This window comes from Fukomys damarensis, unplaced genomic scaffold (assembly GCF_012274545.1).
Source record: "Fukomys damarensis isolate Sample0158 unplaced genomic scaffold, DMR_v1.0_HiC HiC_scaffold_2, whole genome shotgun sequence".
Classification (NCBI taxonomy): domain Eukaryota; kingdom Metazoa; phylum Chordata; class Mammalia; order Rodentia; family Bathyergidae; genus Fukomys; species Fukomys damarensis.
In genome coordinates this window covers 59,024,577-59,045,266 of record NW_022900914.1, presented here as the reverse complement: position 1 = coordinate 59,045,266, position 20,690 = coordinate 59,024,577, and the positions used below count along the sequence as shown (strand labels likewise).

Here is a 20,690-nt window from a genome sequence, read left to right as displayed (position 1 = left end):
TAGTCAGATAATTAACTTCTGAGGTCACCTGGCTCCTTTTCTTGGGGCAATTTAAGACTATAGGCAGGGCTCAGTCACTGGTTTTTCTTTTCATCAACTTTCTTTTTCCTATTATGACATATCTAAGAACCATGAATATTAGATCTAGAAATCTAAACCTATGACCAATGTAAGAAAAGTATGAAGGTGAATGTCTTGTGATCATTAAGGAAGATTACTTAACTTACTGGAAAACTAGACAAAAATAATTTAGCCATCTTTCCTGATGGGAGAAAGAATAAAAAAACTGTCTAGTAGAATTTTAAATGATGATGGAAATGTTCTCCATCAGTGCTATACAATATGGTAGCACTTGAAATATGGCAACAGAAAATTAAATTTTAAATAAATTTAAGATTCAGTTTAAGTAGGTACATGTGGCAAGTGGTTGCTGTCTTGGACAGTTCTACAGACTTCAGAATCATGAAGCTGAGAGATGTTAGGATAAAATCTGGTTAAAGTTACATTGGGTTATAGACCAGTTTGCTCCTAATGCTTCTGACAGCTGAGGTGCTTCAGGATTCTTGTCCATAAATGGAGAACTTCATGTCAGAGAGGTCTCTAAATAAAGATTATGTAATAAGCAGGTTCAAACATATGCCTACCACTGAATTCTCTGCATATACTGTATCCCTAAAATTCTCATTATATATAGATGCCAAGAATTATTTATTACCTGGAACTCTGGCCCGGATAGAAGCAACAAGTTCTTGGACAATTTCGTCATTGCTCTTCCCCTCTCCACCAGCAGATGATCTTGGCTGAACCTCAAGTATAGTGTTAATTAAAGTGTTGGTCTCTTTGTACTGTAATGGTGGTAAGAGACAGAATGGTGAAAGCTCAAATTCTCAAAAAGAAAAGTGCAGCAATGCAATTTACTAACAGAAATAATGGAAGTTGTCAAAATCAAGGACATTTAGTATATATGCTGCTGAAGTGACCAAGAAAATCAAGGACCTTTAATTTCATGGTGGTAAGAACATTTAACATGAGATCTACTCACTTAACAAAATTTTACGTATTTAACCCATTCCTGTTGACTACAGATGCCCACTGATTAATAAGGAAGATAAAAGTTATTCCATTACTAATAATCATCTTACTGACTTTTTCTAGCTGGCCCTGTTGGAAATTCCATCTTGGGTTCTCAGCAAAGTAGTTCAGCTCCTTCGTTATCAAAACCCCCCGGCCTTCTGTGCAGATGGACTCCCCTATGGAGCTGTGGGCTGGACAGGCAATGCCCAAGGCACCACTGACACAGATATCTGTGAACTTGGAAAGTGATGTTCAGGAAGCTTCTATTTTGGCTGGCTTGGCTTTAACCTTGTTCTCAGAAGCACCTTTTCCTGTTCTCTCTTCCTCTGCAGGGAAGTACAGGCTCTTTAGCAAGATAGGTGGGCACAGGCATCCTCCACTTCTGGGTCCACACCATCCTTCAAGAACAGAACCTCCTCAGCCAGCCCAGATTTGAACTGTACCGCGTCTGGCCCCAAGGAGTACTTGTCAGGCAGGGGGACACCATCAGGAAGTGCTATGAGGCTCATAAAGACTTGACTTTATTTTCAAAAGAGAGCTTGATGCTTGGGACAGCAGCCTTGTTTGTTATCTGGTTGTTCTTCATAGGATGTTAAAGGCCACTCTCAGAACAACTTGCTTCCTTCACTTCTAGCTTGTTCAGAGCCATGTCAGAAAGGGTCATTTGGGCAATACAGCAGGGATGCAGGAGCCAGGGGCTCAGACAGCAACAGAGATGGTGCACTCTGAATGTGCAGACCCCTTCCCTCCCTGCCCCTTTCTGTCCTTCACTAGAGTCTGGTAGCACCTGTATGAGCACAGCTTGCTGCATAGAGAAAAAAGTAACTACATCTGTTTGTTAAGACTCTATTAATTGCACGAGGCAGAATTATCTAACCTAATGTGTGTCTCAGGGGAAGGACAGCAGAATATGATACTCCAAAATAGGCCATTTGACATAAGGATTCTTGCAAGTGGAAGGCATTCTAATCTCGCCTCTTCGTTTTGAAGACAGGAAATTACTAACTCCTACGTGAAAGGTGCCCTCCCCGTACCAGAAGACAAGGAACATTCTTTGATGGAGAGCCATAGCCAAGAATGCTGTGTGTAACTCCTACGTGAAAGGTGCCCTCCCCGTACCAGAAGACAAGGAACATTCTTTGATGGAGAGCCATAGCCAAGAGAATGCTGTGCAAACAGACTGTGTTAAGATATTTCTTATCTTCTTAAGCTTCCACACATAATTCAATTACTTTTCCACAATTGCTTCCCTTTGTTCAACCTAATCCAAAAGCATTTGGTTTTTACTCCTTTGAATCTCTGTGTCTTCACTGGTGTCACATAAAGCTTACATTAAATTTGTCAGTTTTTATCCTGGTCGTCTGTCTTATGTCAACTTAATCCTCAGACCCTCTTGGAACCTAAGATGACAGAGATGGGGAACCCATACAGGCATAATGGATCCGTAGGATCTCCTGTGCGTGCTTGGCTCTTTCTCTCCACATGGCCCTCATCCCTTCCTATGGTGGAGGAGCCGCTTCCACATGGTGGGTGCGGGTATAAGGAACACGGTCGCAGATGGCTGAAGATACGCGCTGTCCTAGCTGGTGACTCCAGAGGAAAGCGAGAGCCTGCCCCGATCCCAGCATCTGTATATACTGTCTCAGGAAAGGACTCCTACTCCCTAAGGTGGTTGCATAAAAACATGAGTACAAGAAAGGAGTAGCCAGACACTGGCCTTTTGGTCTTCCTAGAAGTTTCATCATTGTTTTGCACAAATTCCTTCATATCTGGGGAGATTTCACCCTCTAACTTTTATAGGGGCAAACTAAATAGAAAAGAAAGGCAGTCTCCTTAGTCTCATGAGGCCAAATTTAGTCCTCAACCTTTAGAGACTTCCAGTCCCGGGGACACACCTCATTTCATTGCTTAGGTTCACCACAGATGCCTGTGCATGGCACACAGTGAACAGGAAGGGCAGGCAGGGCCCAGGTCGTGGGGACTCTTGAGTGTCCTGCTGAAGAGCTCGGGTTGCTCTTAGGTAATGGGGCACAGGTCATGCACAGAGGAGTAAAATGATCCACATTGCTCTTTTGAACCTATTACTGTGTCCTGGTATTGCAGTGAGCAGTGTTTTAACTTACCTGCTTTGGATATTTGTAATTGTGCTGTCACGATATAATCACATATAGATCCAGGAGCCTTGGTGTAGCATGAGACAAATGTGCCTTCATGGAGGGGAGAAGGAAGAAGGAGAGAAAGGGATGCACTATTGTCTGAATCTCTGTGTTCTGGTGGACTATGAGCAGGTCTCTTGTGGATTAGGCAGAGGCCTGGAGATGGAGAGGGTGGTGACAGGATTCTGGGAAAGGGAACAGGTTAAATTGGAAAGACTGCTGAAGGAAAGATGAAACGGTTGTTTGTTTACCTTGAGGATATTATTATAAATCAGAACTAGTGAGCTGCCAGTTGGAGTTTTGAGTTTATGCACACAAAATAAGTAATCATTTTAAGTTGAGAGGTCACATACCTGGAAAACTAGGTTGGCATTTTCATGCATTCCAAAAATTTCTGGGTCATCTATCAAAGGCAGATTTTCAATGTACTCCTTAAACTCTTGTAGGCTGTCAGCCAAGGGTGCAAAATATATGCCTGTTATTAAAAACACAGAACACAAACATCTCAAATGGACTGGCATTATACTGCCACAGCTGGCTCTTCTCTGGCTCATTCAGATGGTGGCTGAAAAGAGATTGTATTTCCTGAGCGCCTTGCTTTCATTTCTGTGTCTAGTTTTGTTGCCTTTTCTTGAGGTCTTCAGGGTCCAAATCTTTCAAGCTGCCTCCTCCAGAAGGTTAAAGCTCTGCGAGCCTATGCATACTTTGCTGAAAGTTATGCCTCAACAAGGGCTCCAAATTTATGAGCATGTGTTTGATAAACAACAACCTGCTTTAATTCCTCAAACAAAAAGCTACCTCTGCAAAACATTGAAATCCAAGGTTACTCAATTTTCCCCAGTGATGACAGAATGTATGAGGTATGAAATGCAAATATAGCAACAAACACATTGCCATTCATTTCCCTCGAAGTACTTTACCTTGCTTCAGACACACATCATTCTTGCCACTTTCTAAAACAGCTCTGGATATCCTCTTTTGTGAGTTATCTTTAGTTGCACTACTGTGGCTGCCTTGATGTCCTGAACTGGTTCAGAGTGTTTACCTTTCATGGCTGTTTTGACTTGGGGAAGAGCCAGAAGTCTCACAGTGCAAGATTGGGTGGATGAAGGTGCAATGTAGTTTTTATGAGCCTGCATTTCCAATGGATGGCATTTGGCAATAGCATTTACCAGATTTGGGATCACATCTCATAAAGACACAAAAGAGAACTTCCAGAACTGCTTCAGAAAATGGAAAGAATGTTGGGGTAAGTGTGTTCAAAATGAGGGGGGTTAATGATGATGTGAGTTTTACTTGAATAAATTAAAATAAAATTTAAATATTCACCATAGTTTTTGATCACCCCTTGTACGGTTGAATCTAATTAGTCTCTTATAAGTCAGGGGTAGAAACTGTATGAGTCCATTCTTTGCTAATCAGATTGCTCCTTCCTAGGGGATTGGCACTCAAGACCCTTCATCTAACTTCTGTCTGACCCATAATAAACCGATGCCAATTCATAGTTCTGCTTTTTACTCAATTTGTCTCATTGGAAGTTTTCTTTAATTACATTCAAAATATACTGGAATATAACCTTGAAACACACTTAGATACAATACAGCCAACTTTAATACAGAAATAATTCAGTCGCTATTGTATAATATATATTTTTGTGCTTTTACTGTTAAATCAGCTTTGAAGGTGGGAAGCACGGAGTGGGTACTGGGTTGTGAAGACTGGACACGAGTGGTAAAGCTAGAAGGAAAAGTGTAAGATGCTCTCAGTGGTTGCTTGGGAAAGGTCTTTTCATCACATCCATTCACCATCAAAGTCACCCACCTGAATCAGAATATTTATAATCATCTTCTAATGTTTCAGGAGAAAAAAATCTTTTCAAGACTGTACGAAGGCATCTTTGATCCCAGGTGTCTGTAACTCTTCCACCATATGTAATTTCACCTGAAAAGGAGTTTGTGTTTTAAAAAACATTTGATTTTGTTTTTTAAAAAATTGATAAGTATACCCAAATTCTAACAGGTCGAAATACACATATATTTGCTACTCAAAATGGAAAGAGCACATCAGAATTTTCTTCTACTAATACCCTAAAAGAGAATAAAAGTCAATCTTTAAAAAGCAGAGAAGATCTAATATTTGTACTGTACCCTAATAGTTTTGCTTTTTCAAATAACAGAAACTAGAGCCACTAACTCTATTTATGTATTCTTCCTTTTTGTTCTTTTGCTTCAAGATACTGATTTTGAGTCTTATTTCACCATTGAAAGCAGAATTTTGAAACACACACACACTGCTAGGAGCAGTCCTTATGTTAGGGGCAGTGAGTGAAATGGAATCAAATATTGTGGCAAGACATTCAGACCCCATACATAGCTTACAAATGACTGTCACCAAACTAGGGAGGAGAGACAGATCCAAGGTGAAACAGAGAACTTGCCTCACAGAAATTGGGGAGAAACCTACTGGTACTCTGTCTCTTTTTCCACATAGAAGCTACTTCCAGTGTGTTTCATTGTCATCCCTGGATTTTGATTAGAAAGGAATGATGTCTAATGCAGACATAATTCCTCAGAAAAAGCCCAGATTTCTTGCTACAGTTCACCACTATAGTGTTCCTAGAAAGATTTTACCTATGATAGTGACAGTTGTCAGGTCCATTGTGAAGATTAAATAGGCAAATGTGGGAAGTGCTTAAAATAGTACCTGGTGTGTAGCAAGATGTATGCAAATCTCCCTATTACTGTGGGGAAAAACATCTGCCCAAATTTCTATGTGTAAATATTCTCATGATGTGCTTTATCACATATTCTTAATCACAAAGATAACATTGGACATCATCATCATCACCATTAAACATGGGAGAGGCACCATCTTGGTACAGGCCAGGTGGGTGTGACCCAACAACTTTGTGGTCCTTGGCTGAATGCCCTGGCCAGGTGGGTATACTGACCAGTAATATAAGTGAGTGCATCCCAGGGAATCTTTCCTTCTTGGCAGTATAGGTTGAGATTTAGTAAAGCACATTCCCTGTCACTGTCATTAAATTCATAGCAAATATTCCAACCAAGGGGGCCAAACTTCTTTCTCTCCTAGAATGGAAAATTAAAACAGTCTGACTTAAAATTCGATAAAATATCATCTAAAATAATGAAAAGTAAAGGTTTGCTATTAAAATTGGGCACCTCATACTTCAAAATCAGTTAACATTGTGAAATTCAACTTCATCAAGGCTTTCATTATAGTGGAAGCACATCTTCCACTAATCCAGGCCCTTCCCTGTATATCCAAAAGAGATATGCTATTACTGGAAATTCAACAGTTTTGTCCCAGGATTATTCTTTAGGTAAAATAAAAATATTTCCCCATCAAAACAGGGAAAATACACAGTCTTTTGGTATAAAAATACTGACATTATAATCATCTGTCTGATAGACAGCAAGTTACCTATTATTTTATGGAATTTGTTCATGGCTTTTTGTCACACCATACCATGCTGAATATCCACTGACTTTTCCATGGTGACATAAAAAATGAAAATGGATACACATAATTATAATCCTCGTTCCATGTTAGCCCATAGTGAAATTCTTTTCTTCTTTGTTATTTCCCAATCCCATTTTGTTTTCTTAATTCTAAACTGGTGGCCATGCTTTGACACTGATCCCAAGTTCCCTTCTCTTGATTTCAAAATTTCACTAGGTCTTAAACTACCTCCTCATCTCAGCTGCTTTTTTTTTTTTTTTTAATGAAACAAAGCCCCATACTCAAAGCTCCTAATTCCAAATCTCTCAGGTCTCCTCTAGGACTTAACCTTTTTGTTTATCTACCCCACGTCTTGCATCTTCAGTCTTTGTGTTTTCCTTTACTAGTCCTTTCTCTGCAGACCACACATAGTCGAAAACCAGGAAGCCAGTCTAAGAAGATACCACTGTGTGGCACTGTAGCTGGAGAGTCTGAATTCAAGTACAAGATGATAGGATGGATGCCAAAGGGAGCAGTGAGGCTAGGACACAGAGAAGGGTGTGGTGGCGGTGTCGGGTTGAAGGTCATCTTTCAGGGGAAGCTAGGGCTCCAAACAGGTGGGAGGGACTGGTTCAGGATAGCAAGTGCTTTTAAAGGGACAGGTCAGAGTGAAACTGCTGCAAGAAGAATAAGGAGAAACTGACAATTCGATAAACATCTATCCTAAAGTTCTGATTGTAGGTGATTGAGAGAATGGGACCACTGATTTCAGAACAAGAGTCTGGGAGAAGGAGATTTTGGTAGGCAGAGCTGAGAGTGATTGATTTTGTGCTTGTTGAATTGGACCTACGCACTCATCCAGGTGATGGTGCTCTGTGAGCAGATCAGAGTGGGAGCTGGAGCTGGGAGATACAGAGGCAAAACATGTAAAAAGATCAGAGGTGGAGGTAAAATACGGGGTGTGACTGAACAATATGGTAAATGTTTACATTAAAACAATTTACTACAGTAAAAGACAAACTGTTGGTAATTCCCCTCACAATACTCCCCTCCCTCAAACACATGTATCCCATCATACTCGCCATTTTCTGAAGCACTTCTGGAGGCCCTTTTTTGTGATTGGTTTTAGTTGTGCTGTCGTGGTTGTCTCAATGTAATCCACTGGTTCAAAGTATTTACTTTTCGTGGTCTTTTTGATTTTGGGGAAGAGCTAGAAGTTGCGCAATGCCAGATCCAATGAAGTAGGTAGATAAAGACACGCAAGTTTTTATGAGCTTGTCTTTCTACCAGATGGAATGTGGCAGCAACACTTCACCGTATTTTTGATCACGTCTTTTAAAGACACTCGGGAAAGAGGACTTCCAGAACTGCCTCAGACAGTGGCAAGATGGATGGGGTAATATTTGAAGTGAGGGGGAATACTTTGAGAGGGATTAAGGCAACGTGTCTTTTGAAAAAGTATTGTTGTGTATTTTGATCATCCCTGTAACTTAGGTTCAAATACAGAACCAGGTCCTCAGAATTTCACAGCCATTTGCAATCTCCCTTCCTTCCTTCCTTTCTTCCTTCCTTCCCTCCCTCTCTTTCTTTCTTCCTCTCTTCTTTCTATCTTTCTCTTTCTTTCTTTCCTTCTTTCTTTATCTTTCTATAATACATTTCCTTGTTGCTATCAAAACGTAGAATTGAGTGCACCTGAACAATTGCGTGGAAGAAACAAATGCCAAATATTATTTGTCTCCATTTTCTTCCAAGTATATTTTCTTCAAAAAATGAAGGTGTCATTTCAGTAAAGGCTCTCCTGATGTTTGCACGTAAGCCTTTCGGAGGCTCATTGGTTACCTGGATTGAGATAGAACATGCACAGCAGACAGGGTGATTATATAGACTGCAATTTTTCCGAGTAACACACGTAGCCTGAAGTCACTGAGAGGATGTAGATAGCTGAATCCCTTGGGCTTTCCTGGCATGTGCATACAGCTTTGTGTCTTATTATCTACCATCCAAGGAGAGGAGTGCCTGGTGGGGGCCTCAGAACTGCAGCAGTCGAATCACCGGCACATAGACCTTGGGTACTTCCATATGGTGCCTAACTTTTCTAAACATGGGCCAGAAATCATGCTAAGGCCATCTCTACTGGATTTTGTGGTCATATCAAAACATACTTCCTTCTATAACATGAGAAGGAAGGACCACGTCTTGTTCCTCATAGGCAGAGACTTTCCACATATTAGAAACTTCCTGTGTTGGAATTTAGCAGCCACATGAGCAGTCAGCCTTCCTCTCAAATGCTGAACATTCTTTTACTTTGGGAGTGATCTATTATCACCACTCTGTACACTTTAACATTTCCTGTAGAGAGAGTCAGAGATGAAATTTGAATTACCAGCAGGACTAGGCCATGGCAGGATGGGCACTGTCTCTGGAAATCATTTTCCCACTTGCTGTTAGCTGAAAAGACATTGACTTCCACCTTTCCACCCTGGCCACACAGACCTTAACTATGCAGGGTCTGAGCTCCCTGGAGCTCCTAGGTGAGCACCCCAAAACCAGTCATTTCACATTCCAACCACATGCACACATCACCTTGACAGAATTCTGAAGCACGGTGACAGGAAATGTACCACTAGGCATGGAGCTTAGAAAAAGTCGAAATGTGTCCTTGATAACATGATCTATTAAAAACAAAGACAAAACAAGGAAAGTAAAGGTTTAGCTTGTTATTAGTACCCTTTAAAGTGAGAAATTATTGTATGAAAAGAAAAAAAATGCTATAAACTCTGTTTAAACTCCTGGGTTATCTATTTCAAGTATATTGTAAAACATTTTAAGATGGGGTGGAAAGAGTTCTAAAACCTTCACATCATGAAGGTTTGACAGTCTGGAAGCTGGCACATTTGAATAAGGAAATAAAGAACATGTCAATTTTTAATACTTGAGATGTTAAGGGACTTTCCTTTGAAATGAGGAAATTTTCAGTTGAAAAAGAGGACAGTTACAGCTAGTATGTGTAGCGCATGGATTTTTTTCTAAGATGTTCCCTTCAAGGCAAAGTGCACATAAAGTTTCAGAGAGCCCCGTGGAGAAGAAAGGGTGCCCTTTGGCAGAGAAGTTACAAAGGGAACAGAGGGAGCAGGGGTACTGGGAGACTCCATGGAGAGTATTGACAAGTTAAGTCCATAGGCTTACTTTCTGAGCAGTGCGCAGAGAACTTAAAAGAGAATAAACTTTCCTCTTAAGTTCAAAAGGCCAAAGTAAAGTTGTAAAAAAATTATTGTTTCCACCATAGGAAGATGTAGGCATGATTTCCATATTATTTCTAAAACATGCCAGCTGGTTCCTTCCCTAGGCCTTTGCACCGGCTGTTCCCTCTGTTTACAGCGCTCTTAGATTATTCCAGGGAATGAGATGCCTTCATTTCTTGTTTTGGTCAAAAGTCCTTTCAGAGTCATTCATAGGAAAATGGATACATATTGAGGATATACTCCTAAGTGAAATAAATAAATCACACATGTGTAAATACCAAATACTCTCTCTGGTGTGAAAAACTATAATAGTACACAAGATCCTAGTGTGATAATTAATATTGTGAAATAGGAAGAAAAAGGGCTAAAGGTGTAGGGAAAGTGGGAAGGGTAGGGGAAAGGGAACAAGGGAAAAGAAAAAAAATATGATAAAATGTAAATGGAAATGAATGAAAATGAGAACCAAGACCTGTCATGTGAAGGTACAGGATCCCAGTAATGAATGTAACTGTATTGTATACCTAGATTGTACCAATAAACTCAATAAAAAGGAAAAAAAAAAGTCCCTTTCTCAAAGAGGCCCACCAAGCCTACACCATTTAAAACTGTTACCCACTTCCTCCCACTGTGGTCTTTCTGATCCTCATTACCTTACTCTTCTCTTTATTTTTTTCCAAAGCATAACCACATTCTATCATACTAGATAAGTTACATATTTATGAATTTATACATTGCTGGTCTCCTCCCACTACAGCAGATATCGATGGTTGTTTTTATTCACTGACATACTCTAAACACCCAGAACAGTGCAAGATATGTAATAGGTTCTGAAGTGGTCATTGAATGAATGACTGCAGATCAAAGCTGGCTTTATGTTTCTTGATTTGGTAATTTAAATTGATGAGCTACATTAAATAGATAAAATTTAAAATTATCGCTACTTGCAATTCTAGACCATGATAAAAAACAATCAGGTATAGAAGTAAATGGCAGTCTTATGGGCAAATGATTTCATTAACCAAAAAAAAAAAAAAAAAAAAAGAAAAGGACCAGGTCTGGAGAAGACCCCCCCTCTGCAGTTTTTCTATTTTAATTGGAAAATCACCAAGTTTTTTTTGTCTTGTTTTGTTTTTGTTTTTGGAGCTGGGGACCAAATCTATGGTCTTGAGCATGCTAAGCAGGCTCTCTGCCACTGAGTTAACCCCTAACCCCAGCATCAAGAAGCTTAAGCTTCATGGACCCCATAGGAATTTAGAGCTGGAAGAGAATCTTACAAGTCATCTTAGTATAGGGCAGGCTTTCAGCAATGCTGCTTTCAGCAATGGTGCATTTTACAGGTGAGGAAACTGAGGTCCAGAGAAAGGACGTGGCAAGTGCAGTGATGAAGAAGTGGGTAAACTTTACTGAGGCCTTAGAACTTCAAGTCCAGAGAGTGTTTTGTTTTTATTTTATTTCATTTTTTTCTGTCTTTCTCTTTTTGGTCTACTACCCAAATCTATTTAATTTTATGTTGGTTGAAGTTAAATATCAGAACTCCAATGGTTAGGTTCTACATGATTACAGCCAGGGCCACAGGAAGATTTTAGTACCCACTTTAGGGTTTAGTGAACTGCAAACACTCAGACCCCACAAATGAGTTCAGCTGATGTCCTCAGCCAGTCCAATCTCCTTAAAGGACTGGCTGTTACGGCTTATATCTAGATGTCCCCCAGAGCCTCTAGTGCTCATAGGCAGGGCTTTTGGGAGGTGATTAGATTCTGGGGCTTACGCAAATTTGCTGTTAGGGGTTGGGGTCTAGTGAGAAGAGGCCATCGTTGGGAATGTGGCCGGCAAGGGTTTTCCCCCTCCCTGGCTCCTCCCTTCACTCTGCTTCCTCTCCTTCTTGAGAGGAAGTTGTCTCAGTGATGAGGAAAGTAAAAATAGAGGAAACATAATGACTGTAATAAAGAACTACTGTAACCAGTGGATTCAACAAGGAAAGCTACATAAAATAGTATTATTATGCAATGGTGATGTGTTCAACATACTTGGATCTGTGAAGGTTTTAATTAATTCTTCCATTGCTAACATCCAAGAAACAGCAAGATGGCAGTTTTGCAGAAATACCCAGTTTCCTGATTTCATCGCGTCCTTGATCATTTTCTCAGCAATGGGTCCCTGTCCTTGCCCCAGTGAAATTGATTGAACTCTGAATTGAACAACAACAATAAAAGGTTGTTTTATGCTATTTGAAGCAATGAAGATATCTTAAAAAATGCAAACCAGTATGAGAAACTCTTGCCTATAATGCACATGCTTTTAATCTTAATTCTGATTGATGTGCAAATACTTTTCTTATTACATTTTTTATTATAATTCACGCATAGGAAAGTACGAGAACATCCATATATGTGGGTGATCGCCAATGAACACTCTTGGTTGAGAAGAGAACTTTGCTGACATCCAGAGACATCGCCCATGTTCCTTTCTGACCCCATCGTTTTCCTCTTTCCTTCTTACCATAGGTGACCGCTGTCCTCATTTAAACACTACAGGTCAGCTTTGAAAAAAATCTTTAAAAAGTTAAACCCAACCTATGTAGAGAAATAGTGCAGAAATGCTTACATATGGCTTACCGTAGCCCCCCAAATTAACATGCACAACAGACTCCGTTGTCCAGGATGAAAAATAGGTCACGATTGCATCCTAACCATTAGTATCCATCTCATCCCCTAAGGCAAAAACCATGTAGAAGTCTAACCCTATAGAGTCATTTTGCTTATTTTTAAATTTTATATGAATGAAATCATGTAGTACACATTATTTTCTATTATATATCAATTTTAGATTTATGTTATTGTACTTAACTCACTTTCATTGCTGAATAATATTCTAGTACGTGACTATACTACAATTGTTTGTGATGGATATTTGAATTATTTCTGGTTGTTGACTACCATACATGGTGTTTCCAAAAAACCAAACCATTTTTGTACATGTCTTTTAGTCCATATGTATGCTCCATTTTTATATGTATGTTCCCAGAAGTGGAACTGCTGTTTGATAAATATGTATTTATTTAACTTGTGTATAATATCAAACTGTTTCCCAAACTGATGTTGCCATTCCATACATCCACCAGCACGTAGGAATTCCTGCTTCTCCACATTCTGGATTACATGTGATGGATGTACATGTGTGGTGTCTTGCAAAGTTTTAAAGTTATTTGCTCTTTTTACTGGACACATGACTACTCCTTTTTATGTCTTTTGTAGTGCTTTTTACCTAGTGGTTGTCTTTTTCTTATTGATTTCTAAGAATTCTTTAGATTGGATATAATAGTTTGGTAGTTATATTTTCTACAAGTAGCTTTTCCCACTCTGTCACTTGCCCTTAAAAACCTTTGTTAATTGCAGTCTTTTCTGAACAAAATTCTAAATATTAAAGAACTTCAGTCTAATTTATTAACCCTTTGAAGTTATTTTTTTCCACTTAAGAAGTCTTTCCATACCCAGGATGATATTCTCTTGTTACTTCTATTTATTGTTTTGCCTTCTGTGTTTAATACCCATTAGAACTGATTTATATATTGTACAAGTACAGGTGAAGATTCATTTCTTGTGCACGGACATCCAATTTAGGGCCAGTTACTAAAATGGCAATTTCTCCTTCATGGCTCTGAGGTACCATTTCTGTCATAAATAGCATCCTATTATACCTGAGTCTGTGTCTGAATTCTCTATTCTCTTTCATTCATCCACTTATCTAGCCTTCTGGGAGGCTACAATAAGCTGTATGTAAGTATTTCTGCACTATTTCTGTACATATGTTAGGTTTAACTTTTACAAGTTTTTTTTTTTTTTTCCAAAACTGACCTGTAGTGTTTAAATCAGGACAGCGGTCACCTTTGGGAAGGAGGAAAGGGGAAAATGATTCTGTCAGAAAGGAACATGAGTGATGTCTCTGGATGCCTCGTAATTTCTTTTGAAATGTAGACATTTTGAATATTATAAGGTAGCGACTACGGAAAGAAGATTGTTATCGCTCCACTGTTGCTGGACTTGTGGTTTACACTTTTGGTTTGTTTAATGACTTTTGTGAATTAATTTTATAAGACCTTATTTCTTGTGTGTAGAAATGGATGTCTCTGTTTTTTTTTTTAATTTTTTTTTTTTTTTTTGTACTGGGGATCAAACTCGGGTCCTTGCGCTTGCAAGGCAGGTGGTGGAACCACGAAGCTAAATCCCTGGTCCTGATGTCTCTATTTGGTTGGCTTAGTAGTTAGCTAGGGATTCAGTAGAGATTTTATAAAATGGTTGGAGGATCAACAAGAAAAAATCTCTAAGATTTGCATGTGGGCTGTATGTGTGTCTTGGGTCATGCCTTCAGCAAACAGATCGGGGAACTACCCTGCCTGTTGAGTTGGAGCACTTGTCTTTTTTTGGCTTAGACTCAGATTGAAACACTGGCTCTTTTTATGTTTCAAATCTGCTGACTTTGGACTAGAACTTATACTGTTAAATCTCTTGGGACTTAGGCTTTTGGAAACAGACTAGAACTGTACATCACCAGCGTTTCTGAGTCTCTAAGTAGCTAAATGCAGTTCTGGGGATTCCTCAGCCTCCATAACCATGTGAGCCAGTTCCTTATAATCAACCTCTTTGCACATATGCATTGTGTTGTTATGGTTTGGATGAGTGTTCCCCAAAGGTCCATATGTTAAAGGTTTTAGTTAACATAGGGTGATGCTATTGGGAGATGCTGGAACCATTAGCAGGTAGAAACTAATGGCAAGCCTTATGTCACTGAGGGTATACCCTTGAAGTGGACTGTGACACCTAATTGCATCTTCTTCTGTTCTGCTTACTGGCTCGTGAGATAAGTGGTTTGTTTTGTACTTGCTCCTGCCATGATGTGCCACCTTTGCAAGAGGTCCAAAGCGATGGGACCCTATCTTGGATAGGGGTCTGTAGAAGTATGAGCCAAAATAAGCCCATTCTCTATGTATACTTTAATTTCCTCAGATAGCTTGTAATAGTTATGGGAAGTTGACTAACACACATACACACACTTACACACACTCACACGCACTTCCTTTTGGACCTGCTTCTTTGGAAAAATTAAATAATACAAGACTATGAACTTTCATTGAAGAGATAATGTTCACCATTCTCTGTAATTCCCATTCCAGGGACGAGGTCAGTGTCAACACTGGAGACTAAATGGGAAAATGAGATTAGTAATAACGTATAAAGAATTTTGTTTTGTACATTTGAGTGTAGAGAGTACCTTTATGGTTACATTAAAATAATGTGGTAAGTAATAAATATTATTCCACTTGATTATTATACTGTAACACATTAATCAATAATTTTTTTTTTTTGGTACTGGGGACCTTGTGCTTATGAGGCAGGTGGTGGAACCACTGAGCTAAATCCTCAGCCCAAGCAATCATTTTTTACTTAAATGAAATCATACCTGCCTGTATGATTTTTGGCCCCATTTTAACAACACACAGCTGAATGTTAACATAACTTCATTTATTTAGTAAAGGATAGCTGAATGCAAATGTTCATGTTTCACAGGAGGAAGAATGAAGGGAACTCTTAACAGAGATGAAAAGCACACAGTGTGGCCTTACCGTTCTGAATACCCGCTTTCCCTGGTGAACCTCTGAAAGGCCCCCATGGGATCCGAGCCTGTGCTCAAGATGAACACCAGGGGTGTGCTAAAGGACATGTCTTGATACAGAGTAGCCAGGTCCACAGGGGGTGTCTCTATAAACTGCTTTCCAAGATTTTCTATCACAAAGTCTGTAGCAGCAAAAACCACCTGCAAGTTGAAAAGAAAAACATAATTAAAGAAATAGTATGTTGTGTATCTCACGGTTCTCTTATGTGAAGACCCAAATTATAAAGAAGGAACAGAATAAAAGATGGATAGATTCTCTTCTATGAGAAACCCAAATTTAAACATAGAACATCAACAACAAAAAAAGAGAATAGGAAACAGGGAGATAGGTCTTCCTCAAATGGGATGCGGATCAAGAGATGGATGGAGGGGACAGGAAGAAAGGAAAAGGAGATAAAAAAGGAATGAAGATGTGTTATGCACATGCACCAACTCCACACAAGGACTATAAACCATATGTACTGCAAACATGTACTAATAAAAAACTAAACCAAAGCAGAAAAGAGTATGTTGGATGAGGATCCTTCATAATTGGCTCCTTATCACCACGTGTTTTGCTTAGAGATTTCCTCTCATTTTTTGAAACCATCTCACCTGGTAGCTACTGTTCCATTTTCACTGAAGACTTTCTACCTGGCTCTTAACTTTCCTTTTCAGTATATGTTTGTTCCATTGAACAAAGTATTAATGACTTATCATCCATGTCCCATTCCTCCCCCTGCTACCATCTGAGATGATACAACCCAGGCCCAGGGTCCATGTGGACATCTGACATCCTAACCAAAGAGTTTCCCGACCTCTAACTGCAGGGCCTATCATTTTATCTCTTCTACAGTCAGCCATACCAATGGCCAACCTAGGGACATATCATTACTTGGAATTGGTTCACATTAGAAATTTTAAGCTCAACTTTAATCAGAACCTCTCTCACTCTTCCACCTGCTCTTTACTGCTAATTCAACTTTATCTGCATCCAAAGAAAATCCCTTTTCAGTATATAAGCCATTTCTTGTATCTCTTCCTTTTCTCAGAACTATTTTTACCAACACTCTCAGTGGCCTTGTACCTTTTTAATCTTTATTGCAATCATCTGTATCCCAGGTCAACCCCAAAATCTATTTTCTGTGTTCCCACAGGGATATCATAAAATCCTACAGTACTGCAATGATACCCCAACTATGCTTTGGTCATTTCCAGTTAGTTCTATTTTTTAGTCCTTCTCTCTCTCTCGCTCTAAAGGAAGAGCTTCTGGTGCCTCTTGAAATTCACCACTTGGATTCTTGGCTAGGTAATATTAGTCCCTTATTATCATTAAAATAGGGGACTATATAAGCATTTATAAAAACTGCAGTGTTTTATTCCTTCTCTTGAAGGCTTTTACTGTATTGAAACTCACTGGTTTTCATGGTGTTTTTTTCTCCTACTGTTTTTCCTGTTCGTGTGACTATTCCTTATTCTTTTTAATAAAAGATGATTTATTTGAAGGTGGATGAAAAGGGAAAGAGAGAGAGAGAGAGAGAGAGAGAGAGAGGACAACAGCTACCCTGGATGAGTAGGGAGTATTTGAAAATGAAATACTCCATTATTCCTTCTTTTTTTTTCTTGAGTGGAACAATTTATTGATAGAAAGATAGCTTCTGTCTGAGGGACAGAAGGGGGTCCCAGAAAGTGGGTTACTCCCTCCATTATTCGTTCTTATAAGGTCTTCATCCTTCCTCTTTGCCTTTCAAGAGTTGGTTCTCATTAGTTCCATCCTTTACCTACCTGACTTCTTTTTCCATTATGCATTATTCCTCTACAGTTCCAACAGCTCTAATGGCTTGACTTTCCATACTCAGTTCTAACCCCATTTCTCTTTAGAGTTTCCTACCTACACATTAACTGGTTTCCAGACTGCTACCCACCCTGAGAGCTGGCAGGCCCTGTGGGCTCGGTGACATCTTTCTCTGATGCATTTCTCCTTTCACATTTGCTTAGTTGTTGGTACAACCACACCGACTAGCACCCAAGCAGAAACTGGGAACCACTCTGGTGTCTCCTCATATTCCCCTTCATCTAGCTAATCTACTGCTCTGGTCTTCTCCCAGGCTGCCATAATTTCTTACATAGACTGCTTCACTAGTTTTCCAACAGGTCTGGCATTTTGGTCTTGTACCCTAGAAATGCCTCCTCCTCATGGTTGCTATGATTCATTCCACTAAAGCCCTCCAACAGACTCCTGTACCACTTACGGTGTAAATTTTGTAACAATGCACAGCACATAAAGGATAATCCAGTTCCTAGATGGCTGTCCAGGTTTTCTTTCTTATTCTCTGTATAAAACACTCTCATCTAGAGATAGAGTAAATGTCTCTGGTTTTTAGAGCCACCTTTCAAGGCCACTGTTAAGTCCCAAATAAATTATGAATCATAACTGGCTGGTGAGCTTAGTAGAAATAATAACATGGCCATCTAATTAAAAAAATATCCTACCTTTTCCTCTTTACAACATTTTACAAGAATTAACTTTTGGAAAGAACTTAATTCTGAGATCCGAGAATCCTGGTGTGTAGCTCCCTTCTCATGTGTCCCAGCACGATCTTCACGTTTCAAATGAGGATAGCCCTCCCACACCGGTGGGTTAATATAGGTCTCAAAAGAGCCTAGGAACACAATTTTAAAAGACTTTTTACTTTGACTATTTTGACTCTGAAGTTAAATTTGATCACTGACTATGAGTTTTAACTACAAATGCAAACATGTTAATCCTCCCACCAACCTAATTAAGGGCTTTGTAAATTTGTGCTCCTTCAGAGCTTGCTTAGTCCCCAGTATTGGAAAAGAAAGGGGGTTAAAGAGCCTGTTTACAATACCCCTACAGCAGGCATTTTTTGTCATATTACCTAAGCGTATGGAAATGGGGTGTAACAATATGGATTGTGTAAGTCCTTGAAAAACTGGAAAGGATTCTTCCAAGTCACAGCATGCAAACCACATGGCAGTAGGTAACCAGGGAGCTTCTGGCTTAGGAGGGCGCTCCTAGCAGAGGACAAGAAAAAAAGAGAGCAGTAACCCACAAAGATGATCACAGCACAGTTTCATATTGTTGAAGGGCAAAAATCAAGCTCTAACAGCATGTTAAAAACAACAATTTTACTAGAAAAAGTAATAAGATGTAGTGGAACAGGGCACTGAGTGCAGTTTTCTGTACAAAAGTGCAGCTGGTGGAAACTTTCCAGGGTGACAGCTGCAGGATTAGGTTCAAATCTGTCAAGTTTACTTCCAGGGTCTTCCCTAACATTGTACACCAGCCTTTCCCCATTCCACAGATATTCTTACACACATATATATTTCAGCATCAGCCCAAATAAAGGTACAATATCACTTCACCTGTTGTGAGATCTCATTACATCAGCCATTCCTAGAAGTCTCTAGGAAGACTACCATGCCAGCTGGCAGTACTCCAGGAAACACCTACATGTGAATGAACAGTTTTAAAAGAGGCAGAGAAACAGCTCTGATTATAGACTAAAACTAGTTCTTTGAAAATTTCCTGAATATTTGCCTGAAGTTTCATGCAACATTGTATGTATGTATGTAGAACCAGGGATCACACTCAGGACCTTGCACTTGTTAGGCAGATGCGGCACCACTGAGCTACATCCCTGGCCCCTGTGCAACATTTTAAAATAGATTTACTGGATACTAATCACATACCATACAACTCATCCCTATAAACTACACAGTCCAGTGACTGTAGTATATTAACAATCACCATAGTCGATTTTAGACTTTTTTCAATTTTTATTTTTATTAGTGCATATCTGTAGTGCATAGTGATCATGAATTCCTCATGGGGAATTGATACACATACACAATACATTTCATTTATTTCTTTCATCCCCATTCCCTCTTCTTTTCTCTCCCTCCATCTCTTGGTCCCCTTCCATTTGCAAAAGATTAATCCTTATTATCTATCTTTTATTTTGCTCTTTAATTATACTTTGGTTTCTCACATAAGAGAAACCATGCAATATTTAAGCTTGTGTGTCTGATTTATTTCACTTAACATTATGGTATGGTATGGTGCATACATTTTCCTATAAACGACTCAAAGAAACTATATACAGGCATATTTTAGAAATACTTCTGGTTCAGTTCTATTAAGTGAATCGCAATAAATTAAGTGACAATAATTTTTTGTTTCCCAGTACCTAAAATTATATTTATACTACAATCTATTTGTACATAATAGTAATATGTCTAAAATACTATTATATGTAATAGTACATTGTGCCTAAAGTTAATATGCAGAACTTAATTCAAAGTATTTTGTTGCTTAAAAATGCTAGCAATCATCTAAGCCTTCACTGAGTTGTAATCCCTTGGATGGGGAGGGTCTTGCCTCAATGTTGATGGTGGCTGATGGACCAGGGTGCTTGCTGAAAGTTGGGGTGGCTGTGGAAGCTTCTTAAAATAAGACACCCTTGATGTTTGATGTGTCTTTTGTCTCTTTCTTGGATGAAAGATTTCTCTGTAGCATGTGATACTGTTTGACAGCATTTTACTCACAGTAAAACTATTTTTCTTTTTGAGACAAGGTCTCACTGTGTAGTTCAGGCTGGTCTTGAACTCAGTATGTAGCTCAGGATGGCCTTGAACTTGCAGTGATCCTTCTGCCTCAGCCTCTCAAGTGCTGCGATTACAGGTATGTGTTACCAGACTTTTTTTTTTTGAAAGTTGCAGCTAGTCCTCTAAACCCTGCCTTTGCCTTATCAGCTAGTTTTATACAATATTTTATATCCTGTGTTGCCATTTCCACAATGTTTGCAGCATCTTCTCTGGAGTGGATTCCATCTGAAGAAGCTACTTTCTTTTCTCATCTGTTAGAAGCAGCAGAGCCTCAGCTGTTGAAGATCTACCATGAGGTTAACTGAGTTGTCTTCAGTCTTAATCTTGATTTCTATTTTTCTGGATGGTTCTACCACATCTATGGCTGCTTCCTCCACTGAAGTCTTGAACCTCTCAAAGTCATCCATGGGGAATGAAATAAAATCTTTTTAAACTCTTGTTAACGTTGACTTTTTTTTTTTTTTTTTTTTTTTTT

At 39.2% G+C, this 20,690-nt stretch overlaps 1 protein-coding gene across 1 annotated transcript in view; it reads right to left on the bottom strand.

Moving 5' to 3' along the window:
• Dnah6 (dynein axonemal heavy chain 6) overlaps positions 1 to 20,690 on the bottom strand; it is a 205,335-nt gene that overhangs the window by 14,823 nt on the left and 169,822 nt on the right. The window contains exons 62-71 of the mRNA XM_010635241.2: positions 18,487 to 18,622; positions 18,077 to 18,246; positions 15,555 to 15,745; positions 11,962 to 12,122; positions 9,276 to 9,364; positions 8,385 to 8,531; positions 6,181 to 6,319; positions 5,052 to 5,171; positions 3,584 to 3,705; positions 716 to 845 (exon numbers count right to left, since the gene is read on the bottom strand). Of these exons, the coding sequence (XP_010633543.1) occupies positions 716 to 845; positions 3,584 to 3,705; positions 5,052 to 5,171; positions 6,181 to 6,319; positions 8,385 to 8,531; positions 9,276 to 9,364; positions 11,962 to 12,122; positions 15,555 to 15,745; positions 18,077 to 18,246; positions 18,487 to 18,622 (1,405 nt within the window). The remainder of the gene's footprint in view (positions 1 to 715; positions 846 to 3,583; positions 3,706 to 5,051; positions 5,172 to 6,180; positions 6,320 to 8,384; positions 8,532 to 9,275; positions 9,365 to 11,961; positions 12,123 to 15,554; positions 15,746 to 18,076; positions 18,247 to 18,486; positions 18,623 to 20,690) is intronic.